We start from the raw sequence: 23368 nt of genomic DNA on the forward strand, positions 1-23368 counted from the left end.
GCCCCATTTCGCGAGGATCTGTACACATTTCTTGGAAGCTGAACATTTCCCAGTTCTTCCCTGGCCTGCAGCCTCAACAGACATGTCACCCATTGATCATGTTTAGGATGCTGTACGACAGCGTGTTCCAGTTCCCACCAACATCCAGCAATTTTACACAGCCATTGAAGAGGATTGGGACAACATTCCACAGGCCACAAATAAGCAGCCTGATAAACCCGATGCAAAGGAGATATGCCGAGTTGTGTGAGGCAAATGGTGATCACACCAGATACTGACTGGTTTTCTGATCGACGCCCCTACCTTTGTGAGCCAACAGATGCATATCTGTCCCAGTCATGTGAAATCCATAGACCAGGGCCTAAGGAATTTATTTCAATTGACTGATTTCCATATATGAACTGTAAGTCAGTAAAAATCTTTGAAATTATTGCATGTTGCGTTTATATTTTTGTTCAGTTTATAAAACATTTAATTCAAAAGTTGGTAAACCAGTTTTTACATTTTCAAAGCAGCATTACTTTCCCATTACTTTCTCAAATTGCAGTGTATGATATACCATTTTGAAGCTCCAACTGTACTTTTATAAAATGTAAAGAACAGTTTTTGTCAAAAAATTACAACAAGCCTAGGATCCTGTAACCAGACACATTTGTCCCCTAGGTGCATTTCCTATTAGGCCTATGGGGATGCATCAGACACATACAACAAACAGGGACAGACAATACATAGACAAGAACATTCTTTCATTTGAGACCACTGTAACTCTGCTCATCCATATAATAAGACAGTATAATATAAACGCTCATACATGCTTATAACACATCTTAGCACATTATATCTGTTAGCTTTGAAGTGTTATCAATGTGTTGAATGTGTCCGTTCTGTTAATGTACCTGGTGTGCCTGTTAACCCATCTCTCCCTCTGCCTCCCTTCTGTCCATCTAGTCCCTGCACTCCGGGTCCGGAGACCCCAGGGGGCCCAGGGTCACCAGCCGGGCCTGAACGTCCAAAACCTGGAGCGCCAGTGGCCCCAAGCGCACCCGTCTGTCCATTTAAACCTGGGTGAGGGGAGGGACAGTGGTCGATTAGTGGATGAGAGCCAAACAATGTAATTTGACAACGTATTTATTGTGACGTGGAATCTACATGGAATAGACAGTGGATTTTAAAAAGTAATCAACATAAACTGCTGTTTTGAGGGTGAAATTTCAACCACAGGATTGTCATTATGCTAACCAAATTTAAGCATAGAAAAACCATGAATAAAAAATGTTGAATTTGTACTTTTAAAACAATGTCAGATCTTCAACGTTATATCCACTATCAAAAAAACAAACAAAAAACTATAGTCTGTGGACCCTTTGGTCTCATATCCAGGTTTTTAATCCAGTCTAGCCCTGCTAAATGATGATATTTGTCAATGACTATTACCAACGTTCTATTGTGAGAATGATTGTTGCGAGATCGCTACTTAAAAACTAAACAGATTTACTGTTGCTATTGAAGTCATTGGTCCTTCTGTAGCTCAGTTGGTAGAGCATGGCGCTTGTAACGCCAGGGTAGTGGGTTCGATCCCCGGGACCACCCATACGTAGAATGTATGCACACATGACTGTAAGTCGCTTTGGATAAAAGCGTCTGCTAAATGGAATATATTATTATTATTATTATTATTATATTATTATTATTATATTATTCCAAAGGGTAGCTTTAACAGAGCAAATTAAATGTAACCATACTTGATCACCCTTTTCATCAATGATGCTATTTAGCTATATAGCATTTGATGCTATATAGCATTTGCAGTCACCAACAGCTATTGTTTCAATTCAACTACAAATAGACAATACAATAGGACCTAGGATATCAAGCTCTGGTTGATTTTAAATGTAGTGATGTTGAATTTGTCACGCCCTGATCTGTTTCACCCGTCTCGTTATTGTCTCCACCCCCTCCTGGTGTCGGTTGTTTTCCCCAGTGTATTCATCCCTGTGTTTCCTGTCTTTCTGTGCCAGTTCATCTGGCCTGTTTTCAAGTCTACCAGCGTTTTTCCCTTGCTCCTGCTTTCTATTTCTCTTTGCTAGTCCTCCTGGTTTTGACCCTTGCATGTTTTCTGGTCTCTGTGCCCACCTGCCTGACCACTCTGCCTGCCCCCGACCCTGAACCTGACCGCCGACCTGTACCTCTGCCTTCCTCTGGATTACCGACCTCTGCCTGCCTTGACCTGTCTTCTGCTTGTCCCTATTGTAACATTAAATATTGTTACTTCGACAGTCTGCATCTGGGTCTTACTTTGATTCCTGATAGAATTACGTTTGGTTGTAAATACAACCAGATATCAACATTTGAAGGAGATGTTTCTTCTGCTTGGATAGTTTCATCTGTGCCACTGATTTAGTCTGGCTTTAATTCCATTTTGTCTACAATGAATAAATGATGTTGGATACATGTCTCCCTCTCAACCAAAAATCTAAGTTAAAGTATAGGACTAAATACAATGAACCTTTTTAAAGTGCATTTAAAATTTGATTTGATCCTATTTTTTTAACAGAGTTTTGGTTGAGATGGAAACCTGTATCCAACATATCAATTATTAATTTGTAGAGACACTGGAATTAATTAGTCAGTGGCACAGGTGGAACTATCCAAGCAGTAGATAAATCTCCGTTAAATAATTATATTTCGTTGCGTTTGTCAACCAAACACAATTCAATATTACTTTTATAGTATAGTGACCAGCCTAAAGTTAAGGCTATCTTACAAACACACTAATGTAACATTAAACCTTAAAATGTGACCATGGATGTGTTACTCATTCAGCAGCCTTGCTATTTAGTGTTCACTAGCTATACATTTCTTCTGATGTAATCATATAAAGCGTGAATGTTCAAAATAGCATGCATAGGTCATCGCAGGTCTGTGGAGATCGTTTTGGAAATTCAACACCATGTCGTGGAAATTACCACCAGGGACACTCAAAGTCAATCTTAAATGAATCATCCTTTATTATCAGTGCGCTGGAGAGGTTCCAACCAACTCAATGCACCATAGTACACGTCAATCAGGAGCTCTGCTGGGGCAGTCCCAGCAGTTCTCTTATATACAGCTATACACAGACAAGTTATATTTACATGATTTAGCATAATTAATTCATCATTACTATTTTGTTTCATAACATGTGACAGACCAATACCTCCCGAGTCTTCTTCTCTCTAAGCTGAGACCTTGACACTGAGATATTTTTTGTTCTTAAAACAAAGGTCTGGGCGTACTGCCAGCTACTGATAGTGAGGATTTGTACAGTCAGTCACTTGCATGATCACAAAAAAACGGTTCATAGAAAAGCACATGCATAGGACACAGAAATGAGTTATTAGAAAAGCACAGACATAAAAAATTCCAGCACAAGATCTTCACACTTGCTGTAATAATCTGATCACTTCCACCATGTACTTTTAATGTAATCTCAACTGTAATCGAAGTCATTTGGTTCTACTATTAGATTAAGCACAGCGACAACACAATCTGTGATATAAATAATGAAAGTATCTGACAATGTATTCCCATTTGAACTTTGCTGGGCTTTTAAAATGGTTGAAATCGCAGTGATAGACATTTGGGTAACAATTTTACCAAAAATCTGACATTGTTTCCCCATTGGGAATTTGGTGGTGCTTTTAGATGTTTGAAAGCATAGTGATAACACAGTGGAAATTCAACTATCTTGTGGCTGTCTTTTTGAATGGGTGAATATAGATTGTAATCTGATTGATCAATGTCTCAACCAAATATTACCCAATTATCCATGTTGAAATCACATGGTGCATGTGAAAGAGAAGGAAGAGAGAAGACAACCTTGAAGAAGCCACATAAGAAAAATCAAGAATCAAAGAAACTGAGTGAAATGCCTTGAAGAAAGATGTACTTTCTGACATGGTGTGAGGACATTAGCAGGCTCCATGGGCTCACCTGGAGGTCCGGGTCTGCCTGCTGGTCCTGGCGGACCAGGTGGTCCGGTTGTGGCTCCTGTACAGTCAGTATGTGCGTAACCAGGTGGTCCTTGGGAACCTACCCCACCTTTACTTCCTACAAACAGACAAGGCCATAACTGCTTTGGGAGTATATGCACCAGTATGTAAATGCATCTGTGTGTATGCTGTTGAGTGTGGATGAATTCGTTCAGAGAGCTTAAGTGAAGTGTGTGATAGAAATGGGGTTAGCAAAATGTGGGTGTGTCCCACGTCTGTATCTGTGTGTGTGTGTCCCATGACAATCCCGTGTCTGAGTCTTGTCTGCCCTGTCCTATCTCTGTGTCCATCTGTGTGTACAGTAAGTACCTTTGGGGCCTGGCGACCCATTGAGGCCTATTGGTCCTGGATTCCCTGGTCGTCCCAGTAGCCCTGGGTCTCCTGGAGGTCCCCGGGCCCCAACACCACCTTGGAGACCGTGAGGGCCGACTGGAGCTGGGGCCCCAAACCCAACATCACCCTGAAAGTAGATGCATAATGGTTAGCGGGATGGATGGAACAACTGAGGGAATTTTGAAGGCTAGATGGTTGAAAGGATGGGATGGTGGGTGGATGGATGGATGGGAAATGACAGACATAGATTGACAGACAAACATGGCAGGTTTGGTGTTCAGTACTGACCTTTGACCCTGGAACTCCAGGGATTCCCAGTGTGCCGGGTCGTCCAGGGTTGCCGCTTCCAGAGGTACCTGGGGGTCCCGGGTGCCCTTTGTCACCTAGGAGACAGACAGCAACACAAGTCCTACTAACAAATGCACACACACATACATCCACAAGTAACTGGATGTAACATTTTGGAAAAATGAAGATGAAAATGACAGATGTAGGCATGACTCACCTTTCGTGCCAGTGGGTCCTCGTCCTCCCAGGGTGGAGAATCCACCACTGTCTCCTTTCTCCCCCTGGTAACCATGTAGTCCATGTAAACCAACACTACCACGAGGACCTGTGTGGACAAACTCAACTCAATGATTATTTCCTATCATGTTTTGACCATAACGGTCTTTGTCAGGTGCTAATGGCAGTAAAGCTACTAAAAGCAAAACTTCAATTTGGGTCGGAGTGGCTCCACACAACATGGAATTTGGTGACATTTCAGTTCTAGCCTGGAACCAAAGCTGATTTGCTCCGTTTAACTGTTGTAACAAAGCATATCGGTTTGGAAATGCCACCAAGCTCAGCGTAGTATAGACCTCCAGCCACCCCTCTCATGCTGTGGTTAGGGCCCCATTTTGGTTGCTCACCTGGGGGGCCCTGTAACCCAGGCAGACCCATCTGTCCTGGTGGGCCTGGGACTCCCTGGTAAGCCACTCTTTTGCTGGGCTCACCTTTCCGACCTGGTGAGGATAGAGGGGGGGGGGGGGATTGGGTCAGACCATCAGCATAAATAGGGGCAATTATCAGGAAGACAGTCATCATAGACACATACACAATTAAAGAGTATAATGTATGCAAAGGAGGCTCAAATATGGTACAAGTGTATGTGTGAGCCATGGACTGTATATGAATGGTCAAAACCATAGATCACGTGACACCATTCATTCCTATACAAAGACTCAATAGCGCATTTGAAGCCAAGTAAGTCGATTTTAGTGACTAAGATGGCGTCTCATGGGGGAGATTTTCAAGACATAACATGCGTTTGAGCTACTCCAGGAAGCGACGTTGCAGGCTAGCACTATGTTGCCCCCTCATTGAATATCTCAAGTTGGTCGACCTAGGTACTGCAAGCTGCTGCTATTAGCCACTAAATTATCCTGCAATAATTTTTTTTAAGGACATACAGTTGAAATTAGAAGTTTACATACATCTTAGCCAAATATATTTAAACTCAGTTTTTCCACAATTTCTGACATTTAATCTTTGTAAAAGTCTTAGGCCTGTTAGGATCTCCACTTTATTTTTATGAATGTGAAATGTCAGAATAATAGTAGAGAGAATTATTTATTTCAGCTTGTATTTCTTTCATCACATTCCCAGTAAATCAGACATTTACATACACTCAATTAGTATATGGTAGCATTGCCTTTAAATTATTCATTTCGGGTAGACTTCCACAAGCTTCCCACAATAAATTGAGTGAATTTTGGCCCATTCCTACTGACAGATCTGGTGTAACTGAGTCAGGTTTGTAGGCCTCCTAGCTCGCACATGCTTTTTCAGTTCTTCCCACAGATTTTCTATGGGATTGAGGTCAGGGCTTTGTGATGGCCACTCCAATACCTTGACTTTGTTGTCCTTAACTTCTTTGAGACTGGGGGCAGTATTGGGTAGCTTGGATAAAAAGGTGCCCAGAGTAAACTGCCTGCTACTCAGCCATAAAAGCTAGAATATGCATATAATTAGTACATTTGGATAGAAAACACTCTGAAGTCTCTAAAACTGTTTGAATGATGTCTGTGAGTACAACATAACTCCTTTGACAGGCAAAAACCTGAGATAAAAATCCAACCAGGAAGTGGGAAATCTGAGGTTTGTAGTTTTTCAAGTCATTGCCTATCGAATATACAGTGTCTATGGCGTCATATTGCACTTCCTATGGCTTCCACTAGATGTCAAAAGTCATTAGAACCTTGTTTGAGGCTTCTACTGTGAAGGAGGGGGGAATGGGAGCTGAATGAGTCAGAGGTCTGGCAGAGTGCCATGAGCTGACCACGCGCGTTCACCTGAGAGTTAGCTTGCGTTCCATTGCAGTTCTACAGACAAAGGAATTCTCCGGTTGGAACATTATTGAATATTTATAATAAAAACATCCTTAAGATTGATTCTATACTTCGTTTGACATGTTTCTACGAACTGTAATATAACTTTTAGTCTGAACTTTCGCTTGGATTTGCCTGCGGGTCGTGAGTTTGGATTGTGTACTAAACGCGCAAACAAAAAGGAGATATTTTGACATAAATGATGGACTTTATCGAACAAATCAAACATTTATCGTGGAACTGGGATTCCTGTGAGTGCATTCTGATGAAGATCATCAAAGGTAATTGAATATTTATAATGCTATTTCTGACTTCTGTTGACTGCACAACATGGCGGATTTCTGTTTGGCTGTTTTGTTGTCTGAGCACTGTACTCAGATTATTTCATGGTGTGCTTTTTCGGTAAAGCTTTTTTGAAATCTGACACAGCAGTTGCATTAAGGAGAAGTTTATCTAAAGTTCCATGTATAACAATTGTATTTACATCAGCAATTAGATTGAGTATTTCTGTAAATTGATGTGGCTCTCAAAATCACCAGATGTTTTGGAAATACAGAACATAAGATGCCGATATAAACTCAGATTTTTGGATATAAATATGAACTTTATCGAACAAAACATACATGTATTGTTTAACATGAAGTCCTATGAGTGTCACCTGATGAAGACCATCAAATCATTCGCCGTAAAGCCTTTTTGAAATCAGACACTGTGGCTGGATTAACGAGAAGTTTATCTTTAAAATAGTGTAAAATAGTTGTATGCTTGAGGAATTTTAATTATGAGATTTCTGTTGTTTTGAATTTGGTGCCCTTCACTTTCACTTGCTGTTGTTGAGGTGGGACGCTACCACGTCCCGAATATCTCAGAGGTTAAGACATTTTGCCACGACTTTGAAAGTATGCTTGGGGTCATTGTCCATTTGGAAGACCCATTTGCGACCAACCTTTATTAAAGCTTTAACTTCCTGACTGATGTCTTGAGATGTTGCTTCAATATATATACATAATTTTCCCGCCTCATGATGCCATCTATTTAGTGTTCACCAGTCCCGCCTCATGATGCCATCTATTTAGTGTTCACCAGTCCTCCTGCAGCAAAGCACCCCCACAACATGATGCTGCCACCCCGTGCTTCAAGGTTGGGATGGTGTTTTTCGGCTTGCAAGGCTCCCTCTTTTTCCTCCAAACATAACGCTTGTCATGATGGCCAAACAGTTCTATTTTTTTTTCATCAGACTAGAGGACATTTCTCCAAAAGTATGATCTTTGTCCCCATGTGCAGTTGCAAATCGTAATTTGGATTCTTTTATGGCGGGTTTGGAGCAGTGGCTTCTTCCTTGCTGAGCGGCCTTTCAGGTTATGTCGATATAGGACTTGTTTTACTGTGGATATAGACACTTTTGTACCGGTTTCCTCCAGCATCTTCACAAGGTCCTTTGCTATTGATTTGGGATTGATTTGCACTATTTGCCCCAAAGTATGTTCATCTTTAGAAGACAGAACGCGTCGCTTTCCTGAGCGGTATGACGGCTGCGTGGTCCCATGGTGTTTATACTTGCGTACTATTGTTTGTTATTGATGAACGTGGTACCAACAGGCGTTTGGAAATTGCTCCCAAGGATGAACCAGACTTGTGGTCTTGGCTGATTTCTTTTGATTTTCCCATGATGAGTTTGAAGCTAGGCCTTGAAATACATCCACAGGTAAACCTCCAATTGACTCAAATGATGTCAATTAGAAGCTTCTAAAGCCTTGATAGAATTTTCTGGAATTTTCCAATCTGTTTAAAGGCAGTTAACTTAGTGTATGTAAATTTCTGACCAACTGGAATAGTGATACAGTGAATTATAAGTTTAATAATCTGTCTGTAAACAATTATTGGAAAAATTACCTGTGGCATGCACAAAGTAGATGTCCTAACTGACTTGCCAAAACTATAGTTTGTTCATTAACAAGAAATTTGTGGAGTGGTTGAAAAACGAGTTTTAATGACTCCACCCTAAGTGTATGTAAACTTCTGACTGTTCTGGTGTAATATAAGTAATTATTGTTTCCATGATTGTCTTCACATTTGTTGTTTATTTACACAAATATTGCCCAAGAAGATTGCAATTTTCACATTGACTATAGGGGAGGATTCTGCTTTCGAAAAAACAACAGCTTGTCTGCCGGGGTACTTCATGGCTTCAATGAGAGGTGGTGTGTGCATGCAAGTATGTGTTTTGCTTTACCTGGGTAGCCAGCTATGCCAGGTAGACCTGGTACCCCACTATTGCCTTTGGATCCTGGGTGGCCAAGAGGTCCTATGCCTACTGGACCTGGCAACCCATCTGGTCCTTGGTTTCCCTGTGGTCCGGGAGGGCCTGGGACACCAACATCTCCCTTCAGACCCGGTGGCCCATAGTACTGGCAGAGGGGACAGACTATAACCTCAGTCCATCATCAAACATCAGTTCTTCACAAAACATTAGTTGGCATAACATTACTGCTTCACAGTAACAAATGTTGAACATTCATAAAGTGTCATTTCCATGTAAAAGGACCCATTAGCACCAAAATGTAAAGTTAATTGGAAAATGTCAAATTGGGCTTCAAATGAAAGCTAAAGACTATATTTTGGGGACATTAAGGCATAGATACATTTTTCAACCATTTTCCCATGAAAAACAATTGGGCATTAGCAAAGGCTTTGATTTCAAGTCAAACAGATGGAAAAGGGTGGCAGTTTCATAGTAACGGTGTCACTGGCCTGAATCTATTCTCTTTATAAAGCATATATAATTACACACACACTTATATAATAATCTAGGCACCGAAGAGCCCAGATCTTAATCCCATTGAGCACGTCTGGGACCTGTTGGATAGGAGGGTGAGGACTAGGGCCATTCCCCCCCAGAAATGTCCGGGAACTTGCAGGTGACTTGGTGGAAGGGTGTGGTAACATCTCACAGCAAATCTGATGCAGTCCACACTGTTACTTTTGACCCCCCTTCGTTCAGGGACACATTATTCAATTCATGTTAGCCTCATGTCTGTGGAATTTGTTCAGCTTATGTCTCAGTTGTTGAATCTTGCTAGGTTCATAAAAATATTCACACATGTTAAGTTTGCTGAAAATGAACACAGTTGATAGTGAGAGGATGCTGAGTTTATATACAGTTATACAGTTATTATATTATATTATTATATACAGTTATACAGTTATTATATTATATTATTACAGTGCCTTGCGAAAGTATTCAGCCCCCTTGAACTTTGCGACCTTTTGCCACATTTCAGGCTTCAAACATAAAGATATAAAACTGTATTTTTTTGTAAAGAATCAACAACAAGTGGGACACAATCATGAAGTGGAACAACATTTATTGGATATTTCATACTTTTTAACAAATCAAAAACTTAAAAATTGGCAGTGCAAAATTATTCAGCCCCTTTAAGTTAATACTTTGTAGCACCACCTTTTGCTGTGATTACAGCTGTAAGTCGCATGGGGTATGTCTCTATCAGTTTTGCACATCGAGAGACTGAATTTTTTTCCCATTCCTCCTTGCAAAACAGCTCGAGCTCAGTGAGGTTGGATGGAGAGCATTTGTGAACAGCAGTTTTCTGTTCTTTCCACAGATTCTCGATTGGATTCAGGTCTGGACTTTGACTTGGCCATTCTAACACCTGGATATGTTTATTTTTGATCCATTCCATTGTAGATTTTGCTTTATGTTTTGGATCATTGTCTTGTTGGAAGACAAATCTCCGTCCCAGTCTCAGGTCTTTTGCAGACTCCATCAGGTTTTCTTCCAGAATGGTCCTGTATTTGGCTCCATCCATCTCCCCATCAATTTTAACCATCTTCCCTGTCCCTGCTGAAGAACAGCAGGCCCAAACCATGATGCTGCCACCACCATGTTTGACAGTGGGGATGGTGTGTTCAGGGTGATGAGCTGTGTTGCTTTTACGCCAAACATAACGTTTTGCATTGTTGCCAAAAAGTTCCATTTTAGTTTCATCTGACCAGAGCACCTTCTTTCACATGTTTGGTGTGTCTCCCAGGTGGCTTGTGGCAAACTTTAAACAACACTTTTTTTATTTATGGATATCTTTAAGAAATGGCTTTCTTCTTGCCACTCTTCCGTAAAGGCCAGATTTGTGCAATATACCACTGATTGTTGTCCTATGGACAGAGTCTCCCACCTCAGCTGTAGATCTCTGCAGTACATACAGAGTGATCATGGGCCTCTTGGCTGCATCTCTGATCAGTCTTCTCCTTGTATGAGCTGAAAGTTTAGAGGGACGGCCAGGTCTTGGTAGATTTACAGTGGTCTGATACTCCTTCCATTTCAACATTATCGCTTGCACAGTGCTCCTTGGGATGTTTAAGCTTGGGAGATCTTTTTGTATCCAAATCCGGCTTTAAACTTCGAATACTTTCGCAAGGAAAGGAACTGTAAGAACCAGGATTGTCGGTGAGGTTAAACTCTCTGCAACACACTTAAGAGTGTGCGGTCGACCAGCTTCATCGTTACAATAATGAATCAATATTAAATAAAGATGATTGTTTGAAGAAATGAGAAAGTCTCTCTCACTTGATTAGAATATTCCACGACAGGAGAAGTCTTCAACTTCAAAACTTTTCTCCATAGCAGAGCTAGCTTCGCTTTCCTCTCCTTTAGCCTTTTTTCCCACATGAAACCACACCCCCAAACCACACTCCCAAGATAATTTACGTTTGGCTTCAGTCATGTCCGCTAGCATTTCTTAATGAGCATGCTAAACATCAAGACCAAATCAGTAAGCTCAGCCCCCCTTTAAAGGGACAGTACACTCAAATTACAAATTTACTTAAGTTTAAAGAACCTAAAAATGCTTTCAAATCATTTGCATTTCAGAAAAAAAAGTAGCTATTGAAAATCCTCACCGGATCACCCTTGGGGCCTCGTTGGCCCTTGCGTCCAGGTAAGCCATTGTTCCCGTGATTTCCATCCTTCCCCGATCTGCCAGCTAGACCTGGGGATCCTTTCTCTCCCTTTATCCCGCGGTGGTTGTGGGAACCTGGATTTCCCTTCATCCCCGGGGGCCCTGGAACACCTGAGGGGCCGTGGGGACCCTGTAAGACAGACAGGAGTTGTCATGGTTACGGTAACCCAGAAGCCTTCAATAAATTATTGCAGCAATACCATAGAGACAGTATCCTAGCAACACCATGGATACTGTATACCAGCAGCACCATGGATACAGTACCCAAGCAACACCAATGATATGGTATCCTACCAACAACATGGATACAAGGTCTGAACCAGTGGTTTTCAACCGGTGTGCTGTGTGCTGTGGCACACTGGTGTGCCTTGAGGAGCTCAGGTGTGCTGCAAAACATTTCCTAATCTTGATCATTTTTTTTAACACAGAAAAGGGACCTGTGGAATGGACATGACATTTTGAATTGGGAGCACCAGTGCCGCTCAGACAATAAATTGAATGGCACATGGTTACACCTGTATCGTTGTTTCAAGTCCAATACGCTCAGGCTGTTACATTTGTATCATTTGAGGTGCGCGCATCACGAGAAAAGTCATTTGTATAATTTTTTGCTTGTGAGAATCATTACCACAGGCAAGTCTAATTAGGCTTAGTTGTACCACAGACAGATTTGCTATAGAAAAAAACTGAGTATTTGGCTTTGAGCCCATGGTTGCACCTTTACAACGCATAAGACCACTGGTCTCTAGCTCAAAACCTTTCAAAACTAAAGACCTATTTTACTGGAGCTTCTTTCTTTCTGGCGAGAATTGCGGGATGCTCTTATAAGGGGTACACAAAAAATGAATAATCTTAAGTAAGGAACTATGCAAACTATATTTCAAAGAAACCATATTTCATCTATTAAAAATGTTTGTCACAGAAAATAGATGATTTGCAGTACAGATCCGATGAGATGGCGGGCAATACATACATTTATGGGGAAGTGTAACAGTTCAAAAAAGTTTGGGAACCACAAAGGAAGAGGTGTCACTATGGAAATAATATAACTGCAAAAACCCCAGGCAGTGTCACAGTGACATTGCAAGGTAAAATATAATAGCATTCAGTATCTGTATAGTGGAGTAATTATGTAGGTAGTCTTACCGGTTGACCAGGTGGTCCTGATGGGCCTTTGAATCCTGGCTCTCCTTTGGGCCCTGGTCCTGCATTAAAGCCTGTGAGACGAGGGTGTATTCAAATGGACTCTGATTGTTACAGGTAGACATATAATGAAGAGCTGACACTATCCCCTGTTCTATGTGACAGACAATCAGTTTTGTTCTACACAATAAAAATGTTTTGTGTATGTATTTTACCCCCTTTTTCTCCTCAATTTCAATCTTGTCTCATCGCTGCAACTCCCCAACGGGCTCGGAGGGGGCATGGGTTGAGTCATGCATCCTGCGAAACATGACCCGCCAAACCGCGCTTCTTTACACCCGCCTGCTTAACCAGGAAGCCAACCGCACCAATGTGTTGGAGGAAAGACGTTCGACTGACGCCCGAGGTCAGCCTGCATGCGCCCGGCCTGCCACAAGGGGTCACTAGAGCGCGATGAGCCAAGTAAAGTACCCCCGGTTAAACCCTCCCCCAACTCAGACGACGCTGGGCCAATTGTGCGCCGCCCTATGGGACTCCCGATCACAGCCGGTTGTGGTACAGCCCGTGATCCAAGCCGGATATGTAGTGTCGCCTCTAGCACTGCGATGCAGTGCCTTAGACCGCTGCGCCACTCGGGACGCCCTTACACAATACATTTCTATGTGAACAATTTTTTTTATGCTGCAGGTGTTGTTACCTGGGAATCCAGGCTGACCGGAAGGTCCTGGGGGTCCCGGCTCTCCAGACCCTTTTCCTGTACACAACCTACAGACCTCTCCTTTCTGACCTGTAGTGGAGAAAGAGTGACACAATGACACAAAGTGACACAAACACTTGATACCAAGTGACACACCACAATGCCAATGTCGGTGGAATTCCACCAATGAGACAGAAGGGTTTGTGGACAGCCCCATCAACAAGCAGTGATGACCCAGAATGTCCATCCAATCAGAAACCATGAAGAATCAGAGGGAGCTCACCTTTTAAACCATATTGGCCACTGTACCCTTGTTCGCCTGTCAAGCCCTTGGCTCCCTTTTCCCCTGGAGGTCCTATAAAGCCCTTAAGATTTCCTACAACAAGAAAAAAACAAGTACCTTATTTTTAATCAACTTTTTTTTTTAATTAGAAAGTTCTCAATAACTGACTGTGGGAGTAATTTATGGATTTGTTTCATTTCTCATGTGAAAAGTAAATGTGAGCTCGTGAGATCAGGTTGATTTAACAAGGCTAGAATATCAGAGCTGTGAACATTACATTATTTCTGGAGAGTAAGTCTACCTGAGTCTCCAGATGGTCCTGGGGGTCCAGGGTCTCCACTTTCCCCAGTTGTTCCTGGAAAGCCCTCTCTGCCTGGCTCGCCGGCGATGATGGGTCCTTGGTCTCCTTTATCTCCTTTCGGTCCACTGCGGCCCTTCGCTCCGCGATTGTAGGGATCATCTCCATAGTTAGGAGCTGTGAATGAGAAGATAGAGCCCGTGTACACACTTGATTGTGATGATGGAGAATGAGTGAGGGAGTGAATGAATGAGTGAGGATCAGCACTTACCAGGAGATCCAGGAGGCCCCTGGAAACCGGTGCTACCTGGAAAACAGGTTGATATGTTTAGCTATACAGACACACTTATTGGTCAAGTTAGTGAATGAGGCGGGATTATACAGTGCTACTCAACGTCCGATTGGATAGAAGGGTGAATATCAATGAGGTTGTGTATGCTAGATATGCGTAGAGTACCTGGGGGACCAGTAACTCCAGTGGGACCTGGAGGGCCAGCCAACCCTTGTTGTCCTTTGGCACCCCCGGAGCCAAACACGGCCTCGCCAATCATGGTCACCTAAGGGGAGGCCAGAGAGACCAGGGCATGTGTTCATAAAGCGTCTCAGAGTAGGAGTTCATGTAATCTTAGTCATTCTAATCCTATCACTATGATCTAAAACGCTAAACTGATCCTAGATCAGCACTCTCTGAGATACTTCTCTACCTATATTGATACTGACATTATCAGGCAAAATCTCAGGCACATTGACTCACCTCCCCGGGATCACCATCTTGACCCTGACCACCTTTCTGTCCCTGTAGACACGTAAAAAAATGAATCTATCATTGCCAGACACGCACGCACACGTACAATGCAGTCGGAAAGTATTCAGACCACTTCCCTTTTTCCACATTTTGTTACGTTACAGCCTTATTCTGATTAAATAAATATTTTCCTCATCAATCTAAATGCAATACCCCACAATGATGAAGCGAAAACAGTTTTTTTTAGAAATGTAGGCACATTTAAAAAACAGAATTACCTTATTTACATAAGTATTGAGACCATTTGCTATGTGACTCGAAATTGAGCTCAGGTGCATCCTGTTTCCATTGATCATCCTTGAGATGTTTTCACAACTTGATTTGATTCCACCTGTGGTAAATTCAATTGATTGGACATGATTTGGAAAGGCACACAGCTGTTTATATAAGGTCCGTGTCACACCCTGACCATAGTTTGCTTTGTATGTTTCTATGTTTTTTTTGGTCAGGGTGTGATCTGAGTGGGCATTCTATGTTGTGTGTCTAGTTTGTCTGTTTTGTGTTTGGCCTGATATGGTTCTCAATAAGAGGCGGGTGTTAGTCATTGTCTCTGATTGGGAACCATATTTAGGTAGCCTGTTTGGTGTTGGGTTTTGTGGGTGATTGTCTCCTGCGTTAGTGTTTGTACCACACGGGACTGGTTTCGGTTTTCACATTTATTGTTTTGTAGTTTGTTCATGTATAGTTTTTCTTATTAAAAAAACCATGAACTTCAACCACGCTGCGTATTGGTCCGCCTCTCCTTCGACAGAAGAACCCCGTTACAGTCCGACAATTGACAGTGCATGTCAGATAAAAAACCAAGGCATTCGGTTTAAGGAATTGTCTGTAGAGCGCAGAGACAGGATTGTGTCGAGGCACAGATCTGGGGAAGGGTACAAAACATTTCTAAAGCATTGAAGGTCCCCAAGAACATAGTGGTCTCCATCATTCTTCAATGGAAGAAGTTTTGAACCACCAATACTCTTCCTAGAGCTGGCCGCCCGGCCAAACTGAGCAATCGGGGGAGAAGGGCCTTGGTCAGGGATGTGATCAGGAACGCGGTGGTCACTCTGACAGAGCTCCAGTGTTCCTCTGTGGAGATGGGAGAATCTTCCAGAAGGACGACCATCTCTGCAGCACTCCACCAAACGGGCCTTTATGGTAGAGTGGCAAGACGGTAAAAGGCACATGACAGCCCGCTTGGAGTTTTCCAAAAGGCACCTAAAGGACACTGACCATGGGAAACAAGATTCTCTGGTCTGATGAAACCAAGATTGAACTCTTTGGCCTGAATGCCAAGCGTCTGGAGGAAACCTGGCACCATCCCTATGGTGAAGCATGGTGGTGGCAGCATCATGCTGTGGGGATGCTTTTCAGCAGCAGGGACTGGGAGACTAGCCAGAATCGAGGGAAAGATAAATGGAGCAAAGTACAGAGAGATCCTTGATGAAAACTTGCTTCAGAGACTCAGGACCTCAGACTGGGGCAAAGATTCACCTTCCAACAGGACAACGATAGATTAATGAGGGGATTTTAAAGAAATATCTACTTTAGAATAGGGCTGTAAAGTAACAAAATGTGGAATACTTTTTGAATGCACTGTACACACACACACACACACACACACACACACACACACACACACACACACACACACACACACACACACACACACACACACACACACACACACACACACACACACACACACACACACACACACAAACACACACACACATTAAACATGAAAATAATTGCGGTAATGACTGACCCATGGTCCAGGGATTCCATCAGGACCTGCTGAACCGTGATTCCCATTTCTCCCCTGAAGGGCAAGACTGTATAATTATTCTAACCTTACAAATAGCACTGTTGTGAGATGTGGAAAGCCATAGTCAATCAATCAACAGTATAGTCATTACTAAAAATATGAATCTTTAACCATCTGTAGATACTACGTGATTAGAAAGGTTCCGAATTTATTTAACACAGTTGAAAAATAAATGGCACATGGAAATCATAAGAGGGAGGCTTATGGAGATAGGTGGGATGGGCTGAGAGGTGAAATGAAAAGCTCATTATCTATAATATATTTATAAATAAATAAATGTATACCGGATATGTTTAAATACCATCTATCCAGATGTAATGTATGTCAAATAACTGATGGGTTCAATGCAGAAGACACATTTTGTTTGAATGCATTCAGTTGTGCAACTGACCAGGTATCCCCCTTAAGTCTTTACTTTTCCTTTTTACTGTGTAAAAAAAGTGCCATGTATGTAAAATGTGTGTAGAATGTACATGTAACAGCAAAACGTGTAAGTTATCTCTGTCCTCTGAAGAGGATGGGCCAATAAATAAAACAAATCATACATGAAAACAATGAAATAGTGTATAATCAACATAGTTATATGTACAGTCACACAACACACACACACACACACACACACACACACACACACACACACACACACACACACACACACACACACACACACACACACACACACACACACACACACACACACACACACACACACACACACACACACACACACACACACACACACACACACACTATGTTTTATTATCCTTGTAGGGACTTAAAATTGATTTCCATTCAAAATCCTAACCTAAACCTTAACCCCTAACGCTAAAGCTTATCTCCTAATTCTAATCCTAACTCTAAACCCAACCCCTAAACTTAAAATAGCCTTTGTCCTCATGGGGACCTGGGAAATGTCGCCACAAGATAAGTATTCCCTGTTTTACGTGTGGGGACGTCCGGTATCCACGAGGACATTACTACAACCCCTGGGTTTCCTTGTCAGTTGATGAGACAGCTACCTTATATCCAGCGGGTCCTCGATCCCCATCCTTCCCTGGCCTTCCCTAAAAGGGAATTCATGACAGTCAGTCCTCCAAAAGGAGAAGGCACATCTCTCAGTCCTCTTATCACTTAGTACTGTTTCACAGCTAATCATCGAAAACCAACACCACATTATTACATTGCATCACATGTTCATTCTATCACACTGCTCAGAGGCATGAAATCCTCCCACCACTCTCATCATCATAACCACATCAGTCATAACATCTTGTATCACGTGTCATTCCTTAAGTCAGTCACCTATACAGTGTAATGGCATAATGCTCATATTACATTTATACCCTATGTGGAGTCAGTGTTATACCTCAGTACCAACGTCCCCTTGGTCCCCTTTTGCTCCTTTAAAATGGATGTGGCCAGCATAACCCTGAGGGCAGACAGAGAGGTTGGTTGAACAAACAAACAGACAAGTCAAGACAGGACAGTTCATCTAATTGACTGTTAAACTTCTGAATCTAAAGCTAGGATTCCAGGAGACACTACATGATAGCACCGCTATGACATGAACATGATGGCGTTGTAACATGTCCATTTACGACCGCTCATGTCAGATGACCATTGTCACGACAGAGGTAGCGGTTTGCATTACAACTCTAGTGACATAGCACCCATGGACAGAAACTTCCCTATGTCAGGGGAGTCATATGGTAGACTAAAATGTCGTAGAGAAACGACACTGTCACACACACACACACACACACACACACACACACACACACACACACACACACACACACACACACACACACACACACACACACACACACACACACACACACACACACACACACACACACACACACACACACACACACACACACACACACACGACCCTGTCAAATAAAATGTAACTGGATGATTCTGCCCAGAAAACATACTATGGATGATTAAAAGCTAGATAGATATGCATGAGGAGTGAGAAACAAGGAGATGACTTACAAGTGAACCCTTACAGCCCTTCTCACCCAGTTCACCCATCTCTCCCTGCAGAGAGAAAAGACGAGGGTCAGCTGACCTCCATCACACCAATCAGTGAGGTTTTCTGATTTGTCATACAGATTTCTTAAAGGGTAGATATTACTCCACACACATCACAGTATTTATTGATTAATCACAGTAATGATCATCTTAATCACTAAAAAGATTATTATCAGGTCACAATTGCGGGCACTAAAAGGTCATGTTGTGGTATTGGCAATCTCTCGTGGACAGACTACGTAAACATAAATGGTACTGTAGATCTGTCCGGTGGTTGGACAAATCACGATTTTGCAGGAGTTAGCATCTTTTGAAATTCTGAAGGGGAGGGGACATAGATTTGCCCGTAACTTGCAAAGAGAGAGGGTGGAGCGCTTCGTTCCAGCTCTGATCCTCGTTTTTATCTCTTCTCTTAACACGTATGGACCCAGAATTTAATGGAGCATCTGACCAATTTACGCAACACTTTAGATCTGGGTTAACCGAAATTACAGTAAAACATCAGCTGTGCTCTATTGAACTTGCCTGTTGCAATGAAACCAATAGAAAATACTTTTAAAAACACCCACTTCGCACTCCAGGCAGGCTAAAGCAAATGATCAAAGTAGTTTAAAGATTTCAAATAGTGTTTGAACCCAGGTCTGACATGGCTTGACTATACCTTCATATCGAAGGGAGCGTGGGCGTATAGCTTGATCCCTTTCGGTCCGGGGACTCCAGGGGGCCCTTGGAGTCCCTAGAAGAGAAATGGAACCAGTCACACATATATCCTGTACATTGAATGGAATTCATATTTCATCCACCTGTATGTGTAAAGTACATCACACTGCTTGCTTAGCAAGTACCACCTCCTTCCGATTCGGCCCATACCTGGCGCCTCACAAACACACGTGACCGTGCTCCCTAAAGCATCTTAGCTGATCGCGCCACCTCAAAAGCTAGCTAGTGAGGCGAAGCAAGCTTGACACTTAAGGCTGAGGGGTAGTTTCACACATCCCCATGTGCTACATATACATGCAAATTATGATGTTAGGATGTTAGGATGAGCTAGTCATTGAGAGGAACCTGGTCCAAGAGGACAGCAGGGTTAGTATAACAGATACCTGTAATCACAAGCATTAACACACATTTACATTATGGTATACATGTAACACAAACAAGGAAACACAGAGTTCTCGCCTTCATATTTCAAGTGCAGCTCCGCAGACTGGCCACACGGTGGCAGTGCAAAGAAGGCCATGTCTTAATAACTACAAAACACAGCCTACTCTAAAAGGCATTCAATGCCACCATTTATAAAGTACTGACGTAATTGGATTCTGTATAGGTACACATTATATATATGGTTATGAGTTTTAGCATAAGAGAAACAAAGGTGAGATATAATCAAGAATTAAACGTATGCATGATTTCAAGTATTCCATTTGAGAGATTCAGAGATCTGAGGACTAGGAGATTTAGGCGAGTTATACATGAACAAAGCAAAAATAATGAGTTACAATGTCTTTACCTTTAGACCACGAGGGCCAGGGATACTAGAGCTGCGTCCCTCTTGACCCTACAGAAAAGGTCAACAGTTACAGCACAACTGAGCCACCTTCCATTGACCTCAAATATTCCAATGTCCTACTCTCTTTTTCACACACACACACACACACACACACACACACACACACACACACACACACACACACACACACACACACACACACACACACACACACACACACACACACACACACACACACACACACACACACACACACACACACACACACACACCTGTTACCTTTAATCCTGGTGCTCCATGTAGGCCTATCAATCCCTTGATAGAGAGAGTAACAATAATGCACAATAAGACATAATTATACACAGTATGTTACAACCCTTACATAAGTATTATCTATTGCGCCTCAATATTATACAGACCAATGGCATATCTGTGAAAAACCTAATAAAGAAGTATTTTGCTACATTTACATAGCATAGCCAAGCTCAGTCCAGGCAAAATAATTAACTTACCTCAACCCCACGAAGTCCAGCTTCCCCTGGTGGTCCCGTCGGTCCTGGTGACCCAGAGACACCCTGTAAGACACCACAGAGAGTTGGGTTCATGTCTATCTCTGATAAACAGAAGAGAGACCTGCCCAGTCCCAAATGCCACAAGCCCATAACCCATATGCACTAGTGGATGACAGAGGATTTGATTAGTGTAAGCATGGCAAACATAGCCTATCAGTAGGCAAGGGGATCCATATTGCTAATTGAAAGGACGACACACTGCTTGCTTGGCGAATACCACTTCTCACTTGATCCGGCTCAAGCGCATAATTAGGGGTCCATTTCGGACGAAGGAAAAGGATGAATAGATACTGAAGAAGAAGAAGACATATAGAGGATATAGAGAGGAGATGGAGGGTGAAAGAGAAGTAGGGTACGGAACTGGAGTTTGAGGAGGGACAGAGAGAAGGGAGAACAACGAGAGTGATGTTACATTATGGGATGCTGCTGGTTACCTGGTCACCGTCTCTTCCTCTAGGTCCAGGTGGCCCACTTCCAATTGTTTGAGGTTCACCCTGCACATGCGCACACACACACACAACATTTTGAATTCTGCTGATTATTAGAAGGATGGTGATGATGAAGGTATGAGCAGGAGGAGGAGGAAGAGGGATTACCTTTGGTCCAGGTGCTCCAGGTGAACCCTGTCAAATAAAAGACAACTGTCAACATTACGGTAAAAGCATATTTTGACAGACAGTAGTGAAACACACAAGATGTGCATGTATCCATCTTACTCTTAATCCATCACTGCTGTGGAGACCAGGTGGACCAGTTGAACCCCTCTTCCCCTGCAAAGACATTGTTGGCACCCGTTAGAAGGACTGTCAGCCTGACGACTCACACAAGTTGTTTGTGGTGACGAGGGGCAGGAGACGCATTGTTCAAAACAAAGTTATCAGCGATTGGATGGTATCTAACCAATTACAGTATCAAAGCTAATGACACATTGTCAAACCGCAGCCGTTTGACTGCATCAGGGAGCCTGGGTAGCCATGCAAAATGACTGTGGCACTGCATCCAAAATGGCACACTATTCCCTATTTATTGGAAACCCAAGGCTCTGGTTAAACTTAGTGAATAGGGTGCCGTTTGAAACACATTTTGGATGTCTCATTATAGGTCATGATTGTGCTACTATATGATGATAAACAGTAGTGATACACACTACTAATACTGCTGTCTACAGTAGTTAAAGTGTGTGACTATAATTGTGAATCTGTCCACATCTGCATTGAAAGAGAGCATTCATATCTAGCTTGGTGTGCTACCTTTTGTCAGAGAGGTTCACATAGAGAGAATATGGCGACAATAGCCACTGTTACTGCACCTCTGTTCCATTGCATCCAGAGGCACCTGGTTGGCCCATTGGTCCTTGAAGGCCTGGGATGCCCTAGAGTAACAATTTGGCAAATATTACACTGGATGAAGACACACACACACACACACACACACACACACACACACACACACACACACACACACACACACACACACACACACACACACACACACACACACACACACACACACACACACACACACACACACACACACACACACTTACCGGTAGACCTGGTGTCCCAGAAAATCCTTCTTTACCCTCAGGTCCCTGAAGAAATAGAAACGATTGTAGTCTTAGGAACTGCAGGATTATATAAAATATATAGCATCAAAAAAAATTCTGACATTTATTGTGGAAAGTTACCCGATTGCCATATTGTCCTGGAGGTCCATGAGGGCCCACGTCCCCCTGGGAAAGACAATCAAGACATGATTCAGGTATGCTTCTTTTCGCAGGTATGAAAACGTACAACCTTAGGTTCTCAAGGCTAGTACACTGCTAACTGTACCAAAACCTTGGACAATGCAGTCATGTGTTAACTTAAGAGTTTAAATGGCTAACTGTGCTAATCTGAGATCAGGTTCCCTCTGTCCATATATTAGTTTATAAAAGGCCAAACTAATCCTAGATCAGCACTCATTTTAGACGCTTTATGAATACGGGCCATGTATAATATTTCCATTTAATGGCAATTTTTATGTGGAGCATACTATAGTGCAGGTAAGGAAAGTACCTTTGGTCCCAATGATCCAGGGTGACCCTCTGAGCCCGGATAGCCAACCGACCCAGGTAGACCAGTCTCTCCTGAGTAACCCTTTTCTCCCTGTGTGTGTGTGTGTGTGTGTGTGTGTGTGTGTGTGTGTGTGTGTGTGTGTGTGTGTGTGTGTGTGTGTGTGTGTGTGTGTGTGTGTGTGTGTGTGTGTGTGTGTGTGTGTGTGTGTGTGTGTGTGTGTGTGTGTGTGTGTGTGTGAAAGAGAGCGAGAGAGATGGAGAGAAAAACAGAAACAGAGAATATTGAATAGTGTGATGAGAACAAAAAGATTGCAACAGTTACTCCCAAGAGTGCTTGCCTTGGCTGGGGGTCTGCTTACCTTATTGCCTTTGACTCCTTCACAGTGACACCTCGACTTCCCAGTACACGCACACTAGAACAAAAACAGCACACACTCATTATAGC

At 42.6% G+C, this 23368-nt stretch overlaps 1 protein-coding gene across 1 annotated transcript in view; it reads right to left on the reverse strand.

The window, feature by feature from the left end:
* The window catches only part of LOC124009526 (collagen alpha-3(IV) chain-like), a 63792-nt gene that overhangs the window by 13947 nt on the left and 26477 nt on the right, over window positions 1–23368 (reverse strand). Inside the window, exons 2-32 of the mRNA XM_046321386.1 lie at window positions 23283–23336; window positions 22925–23014; window positions 22555–22599; window positions 22414–22458; window positions 22177–22239; window positions 21584–21637; window positions 21464–21490; window positions 21302–21361; window positions 20808–20870; window positions 20575–20610; window positions 20296–20343; window positions 19447–19521; window positions 18747–18791; window positions 18112–18174; window positions 17765–17809; window positions 16686–16739; window positions 14882–14923; window positions 14585–14684; window positions 14399–14434; window positions 14131–14304; window positions 13830–13922; window positions 13547–13636; window positions 12853–12923; window positions 11648–11836; window positions 8967–9141; window positions 5276–5368; window positions 4870–4977; window positions 4653–4747; window positions 4341–4491; window positions 3973–4089; window positions 897–1061 (exon numbers count right to left, since the gene is read on the reverse strand). Coding sequence (XP_046177342.1) covers window positions 897–1061; window positions 3973–4089; window positions 4341–4491; window positions 4653–4747; window positions 4870–4977; window positions 5276–5368; window positions 8967–9141; window positions 11648–11836; window positions 12853–12923; window positions 13547–13636; window positions 13830–13922; window positions 14131–14304; window positions 14399–14434; window positions 14585–14684; window positions 14882–14923; window positions 16686–16739; window positions 17765–17809; window positions 18112–18174; window positions 18747–18791; window positions 19447–19521; window positions 20296–20343; window positions 20575–20610; window positions 20808–20870; window positions 21302–21361; window positions 21464–21490; window positions 21584–21637; window positions 22177–22239; window positions 22414–22458; window positions 22555–22599; window positions 22925–23014; window positions 23283–23336 — 2566 coding nt within the window. The remainder of the gene's footprint in view (window positions 1–896; window positions 1062–3972; window positions 4090–4340; window positions 4492–4652; window positions 4748–4869; window positions 4978–5275; window positions 5369–8966; window positions 9142–11647; window positions 11837–12852; window positions 12924–13546; window positions 13637–13829; window positions 13923–14130; window positions 14305–14398; window positions 14435–14584; window positions 14685–14881; window positions 14924–16685; window positions 16740–17764; window positions 17810–18111; window positions 18175–18746; window positions 18792–19446; window positions 19522–20295; window positions 20344–20574; window positions 20611–20807; window positions 20871–21301; window positions 21362–21463; window positions 21491–21583; window positions 21638–22176; window positions 22240–22413; window positions 22459–22554; window positions 22600–22924; window positions 23015–23282; window positions 23337–23368) is intronic.

Source organism: Oncorhynchus gorbuscha, linkage group LG22 (assembly GCF_021184085.1).
Source record: "Oncorhynchus gorbuscha isolate QuinsamMale2020 ecotype Even-year linkage group LG22, OgorEven_v1.0, whole genome shotgun sequence".
NCBI classification, from domain to species: Eukaryota; Metazoa; Chordata; class Actinopteri; order Salmoniformes; family Salmonidae; genus Oncorhynchus; species Oncorhynchus gorbuscha.